Raw genomic sequence first — 15,755 nt, 5'->3', positions numbered from 1 at the left:
GCAGAACAAAAGCAGCAGAGGCCGGGGTTAAATAAAATAAAAAATTAAAAAGTTCTTTATTGGGTCCAGCACGGGCCTTTCTTCTCCGCGGGGAGCCGGGCGGAGAGGGGCGAGGGGACGGCCGGGGCGGGGGCGACCCCGCGGTGAGGGGGAAGGAAAGGGGCAAAGGGAGCCCCGGGGGTCCCGCGGGGCAGGAGAGCACCGGGACCCCCCCCACGGATGGGGGGGACCCCACAGAGGAGAGCCGGGGGGACCCCCGGGGAGGGCGGTGGCGAGGGGCACAGTGAGGAGAGCGGAGCGGCCGGGGGCGGGGGGCGGCCCCGCGCCTCACTGCGCTGCGCTGGAAGTGGTTTTCTTCAGGGTGAAGTTGGTCCAGTTCACGGCCACCTTCTGGCGCGTCTGCTTGGCAGAGTCCAGACAGAACCTGTGGGGGAAAAGGAGGGAGCCCCCATGAGCCCGCAGCCCCCCCGAGCAGCCCCGGGGTGAGAGCCAGCTCCGGGACATGGCCCCCATCCCCGTCCCGCCTCACCTCTTGAAATACTCCACTTCTCGGTCAGTCTCGTCCATCTCTACCCCGTCTAAGTCCTTGGGCAGGAACACGTCGTCTGGCAAGGCAGAAAACACAAGTTCAGCACCACACGGCAGCAACACCACACCCAGCTCCCTCCCATCACGGTTCTCCCAGGAACAGGACTCCCCCACCAGGACACGGGGATGGGAACGGGGTGGCAGCGGGCAGGGGAAGGGACCGCAGAAGGGATGGGCTGGCACTCACCGATGGAGGTACTGGATTTCTCCACCTTGTTGCGGCTCTTCCTGCTCTTGCCCTTGGGCTGCGGGGACCCCCCCCGAGCAGTGGGGTGAGGCAGCTGCCGGTCCCCGGGGGCCGCGCTGGGCGGTGGTGCCGGATCCTGCAGCTCGGCTTTGCCCTCTCCCCTCCGGCCCTTCCAGTCGCCGCTCCTCTCCTTCTCCTGCCTGGCTCCGCCGCAGCCCCAGGGCTGCCCCTTGCTGCCCTCCAGCACCTCGCTGCAGCCACCTGCCCGCTGCGGCTCCGCGGCGCCGGGCTTCGAAGGGTGCTTGGTTCCCAGCACCTGCCCCTTCGCCCCAGGGCTCTCCAGCCTGGCTTGGCCCCCGGGCGCCGCAGCAGCACCGTCCCCCTTCTTGGCCTGCCCGCTCTGCCGCTTATTTTTCCGCTGCCGGCCTCCCGCCGGTGCCTGCTCCGCTGGCTCCAGCCCCTTGGGCTGCGGCCCTTCCTTGGGCTCCGGGCTCAGCCCGCTACCGTCCACGGCGGAGTCCGTGGCCTTGGACTGCACCCAGATCATGCGGGACAGGCTGGGCACGGCGCTGAGGCGCTTCACCACACCGTTCTCAGCCAGCGGGGCCGGCGGCGGCGGCTCCCCCGGCCCCTCGCCCCATCGGGGGCCCAGCTCGCCCCGCAGCAGCGCGTGGCTCTTGGCGGGGCCCAGGCTGAGCGGGGCGAGGGCCAGGTCTATGTCCTGCAGGTCGGAGGAGCCGTTGAGGTGGGAGAGCAGGTTCTTCTGCTCCAGGACAGCTGCCTTCTTGGGGAAGTCGTTGACGTCCAGGTTGAGGTCATAGACGCTGAAGCTGGCCCGGATGGAGTCCTTGATGGTGTTCTTGATCTCCTGCAGCCGGCTGCTGAGGAAGCTGTTGACTCGCTCCAGCTCTAGCTCCGGCCACTCCAGCAGCTTCTCCTCGGCCGGCTCCCTGCTCTGGCTGGCTGCAGGGGCGCGCTCTGCACGCTTCTGGGCCTCCGCTTCCAGCTGGGCTTTCTCCTTCTCCTGCAGCACAGGCAAAGAAGATCAGATGGGTCAGAGACAGGCACACAGGCTGGCCTTGTCAGGCAGAAAATCAAGGGCCAGTCCTCAGTGTGGCTTTCCCATGTCTTCCACAGCTGCCAGGCTGTCGGGTGTCCCCTGTGGGCACCACAGCAGCCACCGCTCTGGGCACGAGGCAGCAGCAAACAGCAGAAGCTGTCACAGCACTGCCTCTCTCCACTGCAGAGGCATGGTGTTTATCAGAGCCCCATGGTGTTTAACAGAGCAGTCTGGCCCCCCCAGGCGCTTTGGGTATCCTCTGTGTGAACAGAGGTGCGGGGAAGCCCCCCATGGAGCTGGGGGGTGAAGGGATAGTAAAGGATGCAGAACCCAAAAGGATGAAGTGAGAGAAAGCCCTGCAAGGAGCAGGCTTGGCCTGACCTTCCAAGATTTGGACAGGCCTCCCCCCCACACGCTGTCCCCACCCTGCACAACAGGACGTGGCACAGAGCAGCCCTTCCCTCTGCCCAGCCTCACCTTCTTCTTCTGCTTGTGCCGTGCCCGCTTGGCCGCCTTGGCACTGTTCAGGGGCTTGGGCTCCGTGCTGTTGATGTAGTCCAGCAGCTCGTCCACATTCCGGTGGTCCACAGCCGGCTCTCCCGAGCTGCTGTTGTGCCCTAGCTTCTGCGGCAGCTCCTCTTTCCTCTTGGTGAGGCGTGAACGCAGCTTCTCCCGGATCTCGGCGTAGTTGCGGCTTGTGGGAGCGGCTGGGGGCTGCGGGAGGGATGAAACCCGTCAGGCTTGGCAGGCACAGGGACCAGCACGATGCACAGGGAGCCACAGCTCCCACATAGGTCCCCCACTACCCTCCCCAGCCGCTCCTGTCCCTGAGGTCTCAGCGGGATGAGTGAGCACAGCCCCTGACAAACTCTTCCAAGCCACAGGCAGGAGGCTGGGAGCAAGGGGACCAACAAGCTGATGAGGCAGGAGGGAAATCAACGGGATAAAAATCCAGTCAGAGAACAACTGCAGCCCAAGCTCCCCACTTCCCACCCTCCACACGCTGATTTCACAACTTCACAGCACACAGCAGAGCCCCAGGACCGGGGGTGGCTGCAGAGCGGCCCCTTGCTCACCGCGTTGTGGCCGAAGAACTCGCAGTAGCAGCAGTCGCAGAACTTGCCGTCCTTCTGGTTGGTGGAGGAGGAGGTGCAGGAGCTGCGCTCCGAGCTGCTGTCCTCGTCCTCCCCGAGCCCCTCGTCCGCCTCGCAGGGCTGCGGCGGGTGGCAGCCAGTGCCGTTGGGGAACTTGTGCCCTTTGCAGGAGGGGTCCCTGGGGAGAAGGGCAAAGAGGTGAGGGTGAACCCAGGGGCTCAGAATCACCCGGCGCTAGGTGTAGGAGCACCCCTCGACCCCACAGCACAATTCGCAGGGTGTATAAACCCCATCCCCTGCACCCTCCACGGGTGCTCAGCGTGCTCCCTTCCCAGGCACAGGCAGCCCAAAAAGGGCCGGAGGAGCAGGTGAGCAGAACCAGCGGTCCACGGGCTTCGTCTTCTCAAGGACCTTTGCCCAATCCCTCGGGTCTCACTGATAAAATTCCTGGTGGCCACCAGCAGGCTGGCCAGGCAGCTCCTCTGGGTCTTTTATCTGGAGGAGGAACAAGCCAGCAGTGTCTTCTGCACCACAGCACTACAGGACAACCACCCAGAGGAGACACACGGGGAGAAAACCACCTTAACCCTCCAAAACTGTGGGTCTGCGGCAACAGAACCGGCCCGAGAACACGGCAGCTCCGCACCACCGCTCCCTTCACGTGGAAAAAAGGCCCCTCCTCGGGCAGGGGCTGGAGAAGGGGCGCGTTGGCCAGGAGGAGAGGCTGGCAGCACGCGGGGGTCGCCCACTCACCTGTTGGTGCCGGGCAGCTGGTGGGAGGCAGGCGGAGGGATGAGCGAAGTGCTGCAGTGCCCGTTGCACGGGTGGGCGCAGCCGGAAAGCGGAGGCGGCATCTTCAGCAGCGGCACGTTGGCGGGGGGCAGGTGGGGGCTCTTGCACGACCCCGGCCCGTGGGAGGCGACGCCAGCGGGAGGGGGCTCGGAGGCTGGTTTCGGGGCTGCCGCCTGCACGCTGGGCGCGGGGAAGAGCGCGGGCTGCGGGGAGGAGCCCGGCGGGACGTGCGGAGGGGAACCGAAGGGCCCCGGGTGGGCAGGGGGCTGCTTGGGGGGCACCAGCGCCGGCGGCTGCGAGGGGAGGCCGGTGGGGCTGTTGGGAGGAGCAGTGAGGTCCGAGTGCTGATGGTGCTCTGAGGAGTGGAAGGCCTCACCTGCGGGCGGGCAGAAGCAGAGCTGGTCAGGTGCTGGCTGTCCTACATGGGTCAGGGTCGTGCTCAGGGCCACCCCCACCCAAAATCGCACAGGTCCCTCAGCACGAGCTCCACTCCAGCCTAGAGAAGGCTCCCAGGGCTCTGCTCGTGCCCAGAGGTGCCACAGCACCTCTGCTCTCCGGGCTGCTTCTCCACGGCACCATCCCCACCTCCCCGCTTGGGACGTGGGCTCGAAGCCACCCCCGCTCCCCAGGAGCCTCGGCAGCCCCTTGTCTCCCCCACAGGACCTGGCCCAGCCCCACACGAGGGGCAAAGAGGAGAAGGCGGCGCAGAGCAGCGGGCTGGGAGGACGGGGCACGCACCTGGCGGGGTGGCCCTCCGGCACATGCTTTTGAACTGCTTGGGCAGCGTCTTGCAGAAGTCGAGTGAGGTAGGCAGAGGCGAGCCCGGGGCGGCGCTGCCGGCTGCGGGGGAGGCCGCGTGGCTGTAGGGACAGCCCTTGAGCCCCGGCGCCGCGGCAGGAGCCTGGCCGACACACTCTGGGGAGAGCGCCAGGCTGGGGTGCTTGTCGCCTGAAAGGAGAGCAGAGCTAGGGCCTGGCTGCTGCCTGGCGTCCCCTGGCTTTTTTTTTGGGGGGGGAGAAAGCAGCTCTGCAGCCTTCAGCGCTGCACCGATGCTTGCAGCGACCCCGGGGCGTGCCAACGCGGTGCTGGAGCGGCACTCACGGCAAAGCAGGACGCTCTGAAAGCCCAGCGCCTCTGCTCCGCTGCAGCACAGGCGTGCAGAGACCCAGCCCCCTCCCCTGCCCACCAGGGTGTCTGCCAAAAAGCAGCCTCAGCCAAGGACCAGGGAGAAAGCCCCGCAGGGGTTCAACTCACCTAGCGCAGCAGGGGGGGCCCCGAGGGGACTGCCCTGCGCCGCCCCGTTGGTGTGCGGCGAGTTCCAGAGCCCCGAGAGCTTGTGAGCAGACAGGAAAGAGCTGGGGTCCCAGTCCCCTGAGTTCCCGTGGCACGAGGAGGAGGAGGAGGAGGTGGAAGAGGAAGAGGAGTGGGAGCCACCCCCACAAGACTGCGACTTGCAGGACGTGTGGGACAACGAGACCTGGAGGGGAAAACACAGAGTGAAGCGGCAGCAAGGTTTTGGGGTCAAGACCCCCCTCCGCTGCTCCAAGCCCCTGCTCCCGCCTACCGCCAGGGCCTGCTCCTGCACCGCCCGCCGCTCTTCCTCCTCCACGCTCTTCTGGCAGCTCTGGCAGATCCACAGCGGCATTTCTCCCAGCAGGTTCTGCACCAGCGTTGGCACGAAGTCCGGCGGCAGCCTCTCGCCGGGGGAAACCAGCCCGTTGTGGGACGGCCCCCCCCAGTCCTTGCGCTCGCGGTGGCACAGCAGGCAGCACGTCTGCACCGACTGGTTGGCGGTGGGCAGCCCCTGCAGGGGGGGGGACACACGGGACACGAGTCAGCCCCGGGGGCATGGCACGGCACGGCACGGCTGGCACCGGGGCAGCCCTGGGGACGCTGGCATCAAACCGGAGCGCTTCTCGCGGGCTACACGTGGGTGCGCGCACGGTCCCAGCGGGGCAGAGCAGCCTCGGGTTTAGGATGTGGCAGCTGGGAGCATCGCAGCCCGCGGGGGGGCCACGAGAGGCAGTGCCACCAGCAGCAGCACCACGCCAGGCTGCGAGGCCACCAGCAGCTCCCCCTGCACCTGCGCTACCGCGGGACCGAGGGAACTCCCCAGGCAGAGCAGGACCCACAGATATCACCCTGTAGGGCCAGACCGGGGGTCCCAGAGCCACCACGCTCCCTCCTCACCCATCGCAGACCCCCTTCCCCAGCACCCACACCCCCCGAGCCCCCCCGCCCGCCTCTTTGTTCCGCACACCCATCGGCGAGGATGCGCCAGGGCGGGGAGCAGCCCCCCGGTGCTCTCCGTACGCGGGGAGGACGGGTCGGGGCTGGCAGCCCGGTGTGGGGACCCCATCCCGGGGGCTCTCCGGCGGGCGCGCCGAGCCCCCAGCGCTGCGCGGGGGCCCCCATTGTCTGCGGCTGCGGCGGCCCCGCCACAATGGGCGCAGGCTGAGCCGCTGCTGCCAAACAGATGGCGGCCCCCGGGCTCAAGGTGACGCTAAGGTCAGAGGCCATGGGGAGGCTGGGGGGGGGCGTGCAGCCCCCTCCCCACAGCGCCCGGCTGGGAGGCTGCGGGCTGGGGGGGGGGGGGGCGGTGGCTGCGGGACAACCCCGCGCTGCAGCGGGGGCAGGCGGTGGGTGCTGTAGGGGATGCTTTAGGGGATGCTGGAGGGGATGCTGGAGGGGATGGGCACCCCATGCACACCCCATGCGCCCCCACCCCAGCCCCGCGCCCCCCAACGTGCCCCATAGCGGGCGGCAGCGCCCTGGGGCCAGCCCACCCTAAAGAGCTGCGGATCCCCGAGCATGGGGAGCTTGGGGGGGGCACCCCCAAACCCTGATGTGTGTGTGGGGGGGTCACACCGCACCCCCAGCACCCCCGAGGGGTGGGGGGCGGCTGCACGGCGGTGCCGTCTCACGGGGGCTGCAGGCGAGCCCCGACGGCTCGGGGAGCGCCCCCCCCGCGCTCCCGGGCACCGGAGCCCCCCGCGCCCCCCCCGTCGGGGCACCGCGAGCCGCCGCCGTCCCCGCCCCACCGGCCCCCCCCGCCGGTTCCGCACCCCCCGTTTCGCCCCTCCCGGTTACCTGCGGGGCTGCTCTGCCCGGCTCGGCGCTGCCGCCCGCCGCCACCCCCTCAGACGGGGCGGGAGGTTCCGTGGATGAGGAGGAGGAGGAGGAGGATGAAGAGGAGGGGGGGGGCGGCGGCGGCGGCGTTGGGGTGGGGGCGGCGGGGGTCGCCCCGACGGTTCCCCCGGGGCGTTCTCGGCGGGTGGCGGAGCCGCCGGGAGCCGCCGCCGCCTTGTTCCGCCTGCGAGTCATGGCGAGCCCGGCCCGGTGCCCGCCGCAGACAGGACAACAGCCAATATGGCGGCGCGGCCCGGCCGGCCCCTGCCCGGGGGGGGGCGGCCCGGCGAGGCGAAGCCGCCGCCGCCATTTCCCGAGCGGGCAGCGCCGCGCACCGGGGCGCCGCCCCGCGGCCGGAGGAGGCTCGACGGGAACCGCCGCCGGGCCCTGCCCGCCCCCCCCCCCCCAAAATTCGGGGTTTGAGGCTCGGAGGTGCCCCCTCGAGCCCCCAGCCTCAATTCCGAGCGCTGCCCGCTCGCGGTACCGGGACACGGGGCATAGGCACAGTGCCCCGGTATGGGCCCCCCCACACCCCCCCGGACCGGCTGTGACTCAGGGACTTCCCCCCCGCCCCGCCGCGTCCCGGTGGATTTTTGGCTGATGAATTGGGCTCATTAAGCTCTGAGCCATCGCAATTAGCGCCGTCCGCAACGTCCTGGGGCACGGTGCCGTGAGGGACCGGCTCGCCCTGCTGCCCACGGACGGCGGGGGCGGGCACCGGAGGGGGCACGGGGGGAACCGGGAGGAACGGGGTGGGAACTGGGCACCGACACCGGGCACCGACACCGGGCACCCCGCCCGCCCCGACGGGAGCCGCCTGCTGTGAGACGGCAGCGAGGAACCGGCCCGTCGGGGGGACGCCGCCTCCCGGTACCGGGCACCGGGCAAGCCCCGGGTCCCGCCGCGAACCGGGCCGGGCGGGGCGGGCAGGGATGGGCCGGGGTCCGTCCGGCCGTGTCCCCGCGGCCGTAGACCCGAAGGTGGGCGGACACCGCCCCGTCACGCCCCCGGGCGGTGCCCGGTGCCGGCCCGCCCCGTCGGCGAGCGGCGGGCTCGGGGAGCCGGGCGGCGGCGGCGGCGGCAGAGCTCCCGGTCGCGCCATGCTGCCCGCCGCCCTCCGGAGGTGGCTGCACCGGCCCAAGGTGAGAGCGGCGGCGGCGGACACCGCCACCCGCCCCGTCGGGGCCACCGGCGACCGTGCCGGGAACGGGGCGGCCGCCAGCCCCGGCGCCCCCGGAGCGGCGACCCCCGCGTACCGGGGCCGGTGGGCACCGGGGGCTGCACCGGGGCGGGGGGCGGACGGAGCCCCGTCGGGGGGAGCGCTGCCGGTGCTACCGGGCGGGCAACGGGGGCGGCCCCGGGGCTGCGCTGCGGAGGGAGGGGGCGGCCCCGGGGGGCACCGGGGCCGGGCAGCGGGACTCGGGGGCTCGCCGCGACGTCGGTGGGTGCCGGGAGCCCGGCGGGGCTTGGCCCTCCCGGGGCAGGGCGGAGGAGGGAGCGGTGCCGGCGGGCCCGGCCGGTGACTCACGGGAGCGGGACGGGACCGGGCAGCTCCGCGCCCGCCCCGGCACCCCCAGCCCTGCGGGCCCGGCCCCGCGGAGAGATTTAGGGAGCAGCGGGGCACGGAGCTCTCGTATCCCGGTGCCCACCGTGCTCCCTGCCCACGGACCTTTCACCCGGTCCGGTGTTTACGGCTGCGCACGGATCCGTGCCCACGCTCGCGGGATGCAGGCGAGCTTGTTCATCCTGCTCTGCCCTGGGGAAACTGAGGCACGGCTGGGTGGGGACGGGAGCGCTCGGCACGGGGCTGCCCGGCTGGGAGCAGACCCTGCGGCGTGGCACTCCCCCCTTGGCACCCCCAAATTGCCCCTCCGCTCTCCCCGCAGCGCTCCGACCCCCGGCTGCTCTCGCAGTTCTTCTTCGCCGACGAGCGGGTGACGCGGGTGGTGGCCGAGATCAACGGGCTGGACGCCGAGCTGGACCCGCAGCAGTACCTGGTGCTCCTCAACCAGCTCCACCTCAGCCAGGTACGGCGCGGGGACCCCCACCCCGGTGCGATTCCCGGTCCCTCGGGGGTGGGGGGTGGCCGCGGGTGACGCCCGTGCCCTCCCCAGGCTCACCTGCTGGCCGTCATCGAGCGCATCATGGAGGAGTGCATCCCCACGCAGCGCCACAGCCGCGACTACCTGGTCAAATTCCCCGAGGAGCTCTTGGTGGACAACCTGGGCAACCACATGCTGTTCGCCGCCGAGGTGAGCCCTGCGCCCCGGGGAGGGGGCGATGGAGGCCGGGTCCCCCAAGCTGGGAGGGCGAGGGGCGCACCCCGCCGCGGGCAGACCCCCCGGGGGCCGGCTCCTGACCCCCCACCCCGGGTCCCGGCAGTGTCTCCTGGCGGGGACCTTCATCGAGGTGGAGGAGGCGGAGGGGGCGCAGCTGCGGCCGCGGGCCAGGAACCTGCTGTGCAGCCTGGAGCTGGTGCGCACGGTGCTGCGGGAGCAGAGCCTGAGCCAGCCTGGCACCTACCCCGAGCCCGTGCGGGCGGCGCTGGTGCAGTTCGACCGGCTCTTCGCGGAGTTCGAGCTCAGGTGGGGGCCGGGATGATGGGGTGGGGGGTCCTGGGGGGAGGCTGGTGGCACCTCACGGTCCCCCCACCCTGGCTCTCCAGCTACGTGTCCTCGCTGGTGGCCGTGAAGTCCCCCGAGGAGATCTACAGGCAGCAGGAGATCATCGTGCTCTTCTGCGAGACGGTGGAGAGGTGAGGGGGCACGGCATGCAGGGAGGGGGGCGCTGGGGCTCTGAGCCCCCCGGTGTTGCCCCAGCCCCGCTGTAAGGCTGTGTCCCCCCCCCAACAGAGCCCTGCGCTTGGGCTACCTGACCCAGGAGATGATTGATGGCTACGAGCCGCTGCTGATGTTCACCATCCCGCGCCTGGCCATCATCAGGTGGGTGCAGCCCCCTGCAGACGGGGTGCCCGGGGGTGCCCCGTGCCAGCAGCCACCCCGTGTCCCCATGTCACATGCTGTCCCCTCGCAGCGGCCTCCTCATCTACCCCGAGGGTCCCCTCAGCCTGGAGCGCGGCCCCGAGCAGATGTCGCGGGTGTTCAGCCCCTTCTACAACCTCCTGAAGAAGATCAGGTATGGGGGCAAAAAGGGGGAGAGGGGGACGCGGGTGCCTCCGCGGGGTGGCAGTGGGGAGGTGACACGGGGCTGACCCTGTCCCCTCGCCGCAGGGACCTGCTGCGGGTGCTGTCGGCGGAGGAGCTCTGCCTGCTGGAGAGGAGCCTGTGCGCAGCCGAATCCGAGGATCCCCGCGGTCCGGCCACCCCTCCGACCTGGGGGGCGGCCATGCCCGGAGCGAGCCCCCCTGCTCCATGGGGTCTCCTGGAAGCCCCCCACACCACCCCCCTGCCCCACACCTGCATGGAGCGGTTGGGCCCCTGCGATGCTGTGGAAAGCCCCGGCACAGACAGGCACGTGGGGGTCTGCGTGGGGAGGGAGTGGGGCTGGGGTGGCCAGATTTTTTGTGCCACCCCATGGGTAACCATCGCCTCCCCCCGTACAGCCCCCAGCCCCCCAGAAGTAGCCCAGGGCCGTGGCTCGAGGCCCCGCCGGGTGCCCGCTGGTCGGAGCTGCGCTCGCACTACAGCAGCACCAAGGACATGCTGCACACCCTCTTCGTCTGCATCTCAGGTGAGTGAGCGCCTCGCTGCCCCCCTCGGCCACCCCCGGACCCCCCGGCAGCACCCAGAGCCCCGCTGTCGCGGCGCAGGGGTGGCCGATCAGCTCCAGACCAACTTCGCCAGCGACCTGCGGAGCATCTTGAAAACGGTCTTCAAGATTGTCGCCTCGCAGGGGGACCCCTCGGAGGATTTGGGGACCAGCAGTGAGTAACGGGGCACGGGGCACGGCTCCGCGCCTCCGGGCAAGATGGGGCCGTGACAGCAGGTGTGGGGACGGTGTGACCGCAGCACCTGGAACCTGAATCTACTTTCTTTGTCCCCGCAGAAGAGGACGGCGAGCTGCTCATGGGTGATGCACCCCGAGTGGCCGACTGCCCCCTGTGCCACAGCCCCACGGAGGGAGCCGGGCTCCGGAGAGCAGGTGAGGGGTGAGCGGGGCTGCCCTGGGCTGGGGCACGGTGCCGGCCCAGTGACACCGCAGGGCTGGGGACGTTGCTGTGGCCGAGGATGAGGCTATGGGGGGGGCTTTCAGCTTTGTGTTTTCCCCAGCAGGAGCCCACAGCCGGCCCGAGTGGGTGCCGGACAGCACATGCAGCCAGTGCTGCGCCTGCCGTGCGCCCTTCACCCTGCTGCGCCGACGGCACCACTGCCGCAGCTGCGGGAAGGTAATGGGGGGACTGGGGCCGGGCAGGGGGCTGCGGGGGTCCCGGAGCTGCTCAGCACCTCTCCATCCCTGTGCCCACAGATCTTCTGTGCCCGCTGCTCGCCGCACACGGCTGCACTGCCGCACTACGGCCAGCTGAAACCCGTGCGTGTCTGCACACACTGCTACGCCGTGCACCTCTCCCCTGCGCCCCGGCACTCCCGGAGCCGGTGAGGACCCCCCGGCTGCAGGACCTGGCTCCGTAGGAAGACGCAGGACCCCTGGGAGAGGCTGTGCCGAGGCTGCAGAGCGGCTCCACGGCAGTAGGGCTCCGTGCCCAGCACCGTGCTGTGCCAGTGGGGCCGCGGTGGGCGCAGGACCGCCTCACCCCACGCACGGTGGCCGTGCCCCCGCTCCCGGTGGGGCTCCTGGTGGGGTTCCCGGTGCCGCGACCAAGCTCCTGCTGCGGGGCCGCAGCTCTGCCTGGTGCCGTTTTTGCTTCGTTGCGTTTTCTCAGCTGAACTTTGGCTGCTGCTGGGCCTAGGGCAGAGTCTCCCCCGCCCCCGGGGCCCGTCCTGAGCCGTGCAAACAGCCCTCACAGCCCTCACATGACGGCGGGGCCACCGCACCCCGGGGTGCGGCACAGGGGGGCTGGATGGCCCCTGGGGACCCCCCCCCCGGTGCGCTCCCTTCCAGCGGGGGCAGGTTCCAATAAAGAGCCCTGAGTGCTGTGTGCTGCTGCCCGGCTGTGCTCTGCGGGGCTGGGGGGCGGCGGCACCCATGGGTGCTGGGGGGGCACCCCTGGGGGTGCTGGGGGTGCTGGGGCACCCATGGGTGCGCGGGGCGGGGGGTGAGGGTGCCCCCCTGGCAGCAGGGTGGGATGGGGGTGAGGGGGGAGAGCGGCAGCGCCACTGTGCACGCGCCCTCGTGCACGCACACGTGCGCGCACACCACCACGTGCACGCGCAGGTGAGCACGCACCCCTAGACACGCGCGCACCCACCCAGGCGCGCCCCGGCCCCTTTAAGGGGCGTGGCTTTAACCCCGCGGAGTGGGCGTGGCCAGCACGATGTGGGCGCGGCTACAGCGCGGTGGGCGTGGCCCCGGCTCGGCCCCGCCCCTTGCCGCCGATTCAAATTTGAAGCCGCCGCTTTCCCGCGCGAACGTGCCGCCCCGGCGCGCCGACGTCATCCCCGCGGGGCGCGGCGGGGCCAATAGGAGCGCGCCCCCGGCCGCTTGGCCCCGCCCCCTCCGTGCCCCCCCTCCCCAGGCATGGAGCCCGCGGGCGGCAGCATCCAGGCGCTGCTGCGGGCGGCCGAGTTCCTGGAGCGCCGGGAGCGCGGCACCGCCACCGGCACCGGGAGGAGCAACCGGGCCCCGACGGCACTCGCGGAGGCCGAGCACGGCTACGCCTCGCTCTGCCCCGCCCGGGCCCGGCAGGCAGCGGGGGGCGATCGGTGAGCGGGGGGGGGGAACCGGGAGGGCGCACGGGGAGCCCGGGGCCGGTACCGGGAGCTCGGTGCCGGTACCGACCCCCCCCGCTCTCCCGCAGGTCGGTGCACAACGCGCTGGAGAAGCACAGGTAGGGATGGGGGGACCGGGAGCGGGGCTGGTGCCCGGTACCGGGGGTGAGGGGGGGTCCCGGGCTGTGCCCCCCCAACCTGCTGAGTGCCGCCCGCCCCGGCCGCAGGCGAGCCCAGCTCCGGCGCTGCCTGGAGCAGCTGAAGCAGCAGGTGCCCGCCGGTACCGGCACCCGGCCCACCACGCTGAGCCTCCTGCACCGCGCCCGGCTGCACATCCAGGTGAGCCCAGCCCGGTGCAGGGTGCTGTGACCCCCCCCGTCCCTATCCCGCCACCCCAAACCCGGTGACAGCCCCCCCTCCGCACCCACCCCATTCCCCGCAGCGGCTGCAGGAGCAGGAGGTGAGGGCGCGGCGGGTGAAGGAGCGGCTGCGCAGCCAGCAGCAGAGCCTGCGGCAGCGCCTGGAGCGGCTGCTGGGCCCCGCGGGCAGCGAGCGGCTGCGGGCGGACAGCCTGGGGGCGGACAGCCTGGACTCGTCCCGGCTCTCCGAGCACTCGGGCTCGGACGGAGGTCAGTGCGGGGAGCGGGGTTCGGGCTGCGGGGGGGTTGCGGGGTGGCTGCCGGGTGCTGACCCTCGCTGCCGTGCGCAGAGGAGGCCGAGGTGGATGTGGAGGGCGCGGTGTTCGGCGCGGAGCTGCCGCCGCTGGCCGCCTTCAGCACCGGGAGGGACCACAGCTACTCCAGCCCCCGCGGGGCCTGGTCCTGACAGCGCCGCCTTCCGCACCCTGCCAACCTCCTCCTGCTGGAAATGTCGCTGCCGGCCTCGCCGCCCGGGCACGGGGCACCGGGGGACACCGGGCAGAGCCGGGCACGGCGCGGCTAACGGGCCCCGCTGCGTGCAGCAAAGCACTTCGAGGGGGGCGGAAGAGGCGCTGGCAGCCGGCCCGGCCGTGGCGGGGACACGGCCCAGCCTGAAGCTGCCAGCAGCTCGCAGCGCCCAGCCCCGCCAGGCACGGCTACTGGCCCGCTCCGCCGCCCGCCGGGGCCAGGAAGGGGAAGTGAGGGCGCCGAGCACCTCGCCCGCACGCCCCCCGCGCCGCCCCGGCCCCCCTCCCCTGTACATACCCGCCACTATCCCAGTAAAGGCACTTGGTCCAACCCGCCTCCGCCTCCTCCCTGCTCTTCTCGCACGCCCCCTAAGCCCAGCTCTGCGCCAGACAGGCCAGCCCCAGGCCAGGTCGGAGGTGGAAGTTGACTTTTTAATGATAATTACATCTTGGAAAGGATCTACCAGCAGCTGATTGTCAGACTAGTACGCTTTGTTTAAAAATATAAAATCTAAGGAGGCTCCCGCCTGCTGTGGTGCAGCCCGACCCTTGCCTGTGCCCGGCCCCTCACACGTACTGCTTCTTCTTGGTGGCCGCCTTACTCGCCAGGTCCTTGGCTTTCTCCGTGGCAGCCAGAGCCGTCTCCTTGGCTTTCTCGGTTGCTTCCTTGGCCGTCTCCACCAGCGTTTTGGAAGGAGCTTCTCCTGTAACAACAAATCGTTATCCCCAGCCCTGGCTAACCCTGCCCTGGCTGCTGCGAGCTGTCTGAGCCCGAGCTCTGCCCCCGCCCCACGCAGGGAGAAGAGGAACCCTGTGTTCCCAACCCGTGTGCATCGCTGCACGTCGCAGCAAGCTGCGGGCACGTGACTGCTGCCCTGCTGCTTCCCCCGCCCGCCTCAGCTCCACCCCTGCCCAGCCTCCCTGCAGGCCTCAGCACAGCCTGGACTCGCTGCCTGCTCCACTCCATAAGAGCACGCAGTGCCCTTGGGGCAAAGACGAGGATTTCACGGTCAGTTTAGCTCAAGCTGTGGCCTGTCCATCGACTGGTGTGATGCCAGCGTGACCTGTAACCCCCAGACACCCATCCCAGTCAGTCGCAGCCTCCCCTCTCAGGTGCTCACCTTGCATTTTTGCTAGCACGTATTCAAATCCCTTGGTACTCTTGGTCACGTTGCTTTTGAACCTCGCCAGACCAAACTCCTGCAACGGAAGAGCCTGTGAGGGTGCAGCCCCGGACCCCTGCTCATACAGGGGGGCTGCGTGTGGGGCGCTGTCCCAGCCTGGCCAAACCCCCAGTGCCTCGCAGGTGTTACACTGCTTGGGGTGGGTGGTTTGGGGCTTCCCAAAAGGTTGTGAGGGTTGTGGGAGAAAAACAGCACAGGATAGAGGGAGAGCGCAGCAGGATGAAACAGCAGCACTAAAACCTCCCCAAATAGCGGGGCAAAGCAGGGGCCGTGGGCAGCACTCACCTGGACAGCCCGCGAGACGCCAAAGAGGCTGGAAGAGACCCAGGCCTCCCGCTTGACCTCGGTCCAGTTGCTGTTCTCCGGGTTCACCCGGTAGACGCAGCGCTCCTCCACCACCTGCGGGCACAACCCCGGCCGTCAGCGCTGCCCGGGAGCACCCCCACCCAGGGCCCTGTCCTCCCGCACCCACCATGAGGCGCGCGTGGTTGATGTTCCAGGTGAAGGTGGTCATGGTTCGGTTCTTGGGGTCCACGATCGAGTCCTCCAGGATGTAGACGGAGTGGGCGACGTTGGCCGGGAAGAAGCGCTCGGCCCAGCGCGGCATCCGGTTGGTCTTGGTCAGGAGGCGCCGGGAGAGCAGCTTGTGGTCGGCCGTCACCTCCCGGTGCACGATGTCCTCGGTCAGGACATGTTTGCTGCGGGGGGAGGGGGGGGGAACAGGAGGGGGGGCGGTCAGGGGGGCACCGGGGGCACCCCCCGGGGGGCTGCGGATACACGGGGAGGGGGTGGGGGGGAACCGGGGAGGTGGGGGGGGGGCCGCGCACCTGTAGGGGTTGGGGTAGCGCTGCCAGAAGGCGGCGAAGACCTGGTCCCAGGGCCCCTTGAGGACGCCCAGGCTGGCGCAGTACTTCCCCATGGGCCGCTCTACGCCCCCTCCTCCCCCGCTGCGGCCCGGGCCCGCTGGGCGGCCGCCATGCGGCCTCCGCCCCGCCGCGCCGCTCCTGCTCCGCCGCGCACTTCCGGCCTCGCGCGGCTCACGTCACTTC

At 70.7% G+C, this 15,755-nt stretch overlaps 4 protein-coding genes across 6 annotated transcripts; 2 read left to right on the top strand and 2 right to left on the bottom strand.

Moving 5' to 3' along the window:
• Positions 1-27: 27 nt before the first annotated feature.
• FAM193B (family with sequence similarity 193 member B) lies at positions 28-7,182 on the bottom strand. Of its 2 annotated transcripts, XM_038186563.2 has the most exons (10): positions 6,812-7,173; positions 5,286-5,525; positions 4,976-5,198; positions 4,460-4,669; positions 3,683-4,097; positions 2,912-3,107; positions 2,313-2,549; positions 776-1,799; positions 530-605; positions 28-424 (listed from the first exon to the last, which is right to left on the bottom strand). In XM_038186563.2, exons 1-10 carry the CDS (start codon positions 7,043-7,045, stop codon positions 328-330), a joined length of 2,952 nt encoding a protein of 983 aa, XP_038042491.2. In that variant the 5' UTR covers positions 7,046-7,173; the 3' UTR covers positions 28-327. The 2 variants fall into 2 exon arrangements, with proteins under 2 accessions (XP_038042491.2, XP_038042490.2); XM_038186562.2 differs by lacking the exon at positions 4,460-4,669 and having other exon boundaries at positions 6,812-7,182.
• Positions 7,183-7,580: 398 nt separating this feature from the next.
• Positions 7,581-11,922, top strand: LOC113845153 (lateral signaling target protein 2 homolog). 2 transcript variants are annotated; one of them, XM_027468365.3, is made up of 13 exons: positions 7,581-7,992; positions 8,737-8,877; positions 8,965-9,102; positions 9,233-9,435; positions 9,516-9,605; positions 9,703-9,792; positions 9,884-9,985; positions 10,081-10,320; positions 10,413-10,540; positions 10,620-10,733; positions 10,856-10,951; positions 11,083-11,195; positions 11,276-11,921. In XM_027468365.3, the coding sequence occupies exons 1-13, from the start codon at positions 7,783-7,785 to the stop codon at positions 11,405-11,407; spliced, it is 1,797 nt and encodes a 598-aa protein (XP_027324166.3). In that variant the 5' UTR covers positions 7,581-7,782; the 3' UTR covers positions 11,408-11,921. The 2 variants fall into 2 exon arrangements, with proteins under 2 accessions (XP_027324166.3, XP_038042502.2); XM_038186574.2 differs by having other exon boundaries at positions 7,585-7,992; positions 11,080-11,195; positions 11,276-11,922.
• A 138-nt stretch (positions 11,923-12,060) lies between these two features.
• Positions 12,061-13,859, top strand: MXD3 (MAX dimerization protein 3). The gene is made up of 5 exons (XM_027468616.3): positions 12,061-12,630; positions 12,726-12,755; positions 12,864-12,975; positions 13,079-13,265; positions 13,346-13,859. The coding sequence occupies exons 1-5, from the start codon at positions 12,446-12,448 to the stop codon at positions 13,459-13,461; spliced, it is 630 nt and encodes a 209-aa protein (XP_027324417.3). The 5' UTR covers positions 12,061-12,445; the 3' UTR covers positions 13,462-13,859.
• Positions 13,860-13,933: 74 nt separating this feature from the next.
• Positions 13,934-15,746, bottom strand: PRELID1 (PRELI domain containing 1). The gene is made up of 5 exons (XM_027468614.3): positions 15,534-15,746; positions 15,179-15,404; positions 14,992-15,105; positions 14,644-14,722; positions 13,934-14,226 (listed from the first exon to the last, which is right to left on the bottom strand). Exons 1-5 carry the CDS (start codon positions 15,623-15,625, stop codon positions 14,090-14,092), a joined length of 648 nt encoding a protein of 215 aa, XP_027324415.1. The 5' UTR covers positions 15,626-15,746; the 3' UTR covers positions 13,934-14,089.
• Positions 15,747-15,755: the final 9 nt, after the last annotated feature.

The sequence above is a fragment of the Anas platyrhynchos genome, chromosome 14 (genome assembly GCF_047663525.1).
Source record: "Anas platyrhynchos isolate ZD024472 breed Pekin duck chromosome 14, IASCAAS_PekinDuck_T2T, whole genome shotgun sequence".
Lineage (NCBI taxonomy): Eukaryota > Metazoa > Chordata > Aves > Anseriformes > Anatidae > Anas > Anas platyrhynchos.
This window is presented reverse-complemented; position numbering and strand designations above follow the sequence as displayed.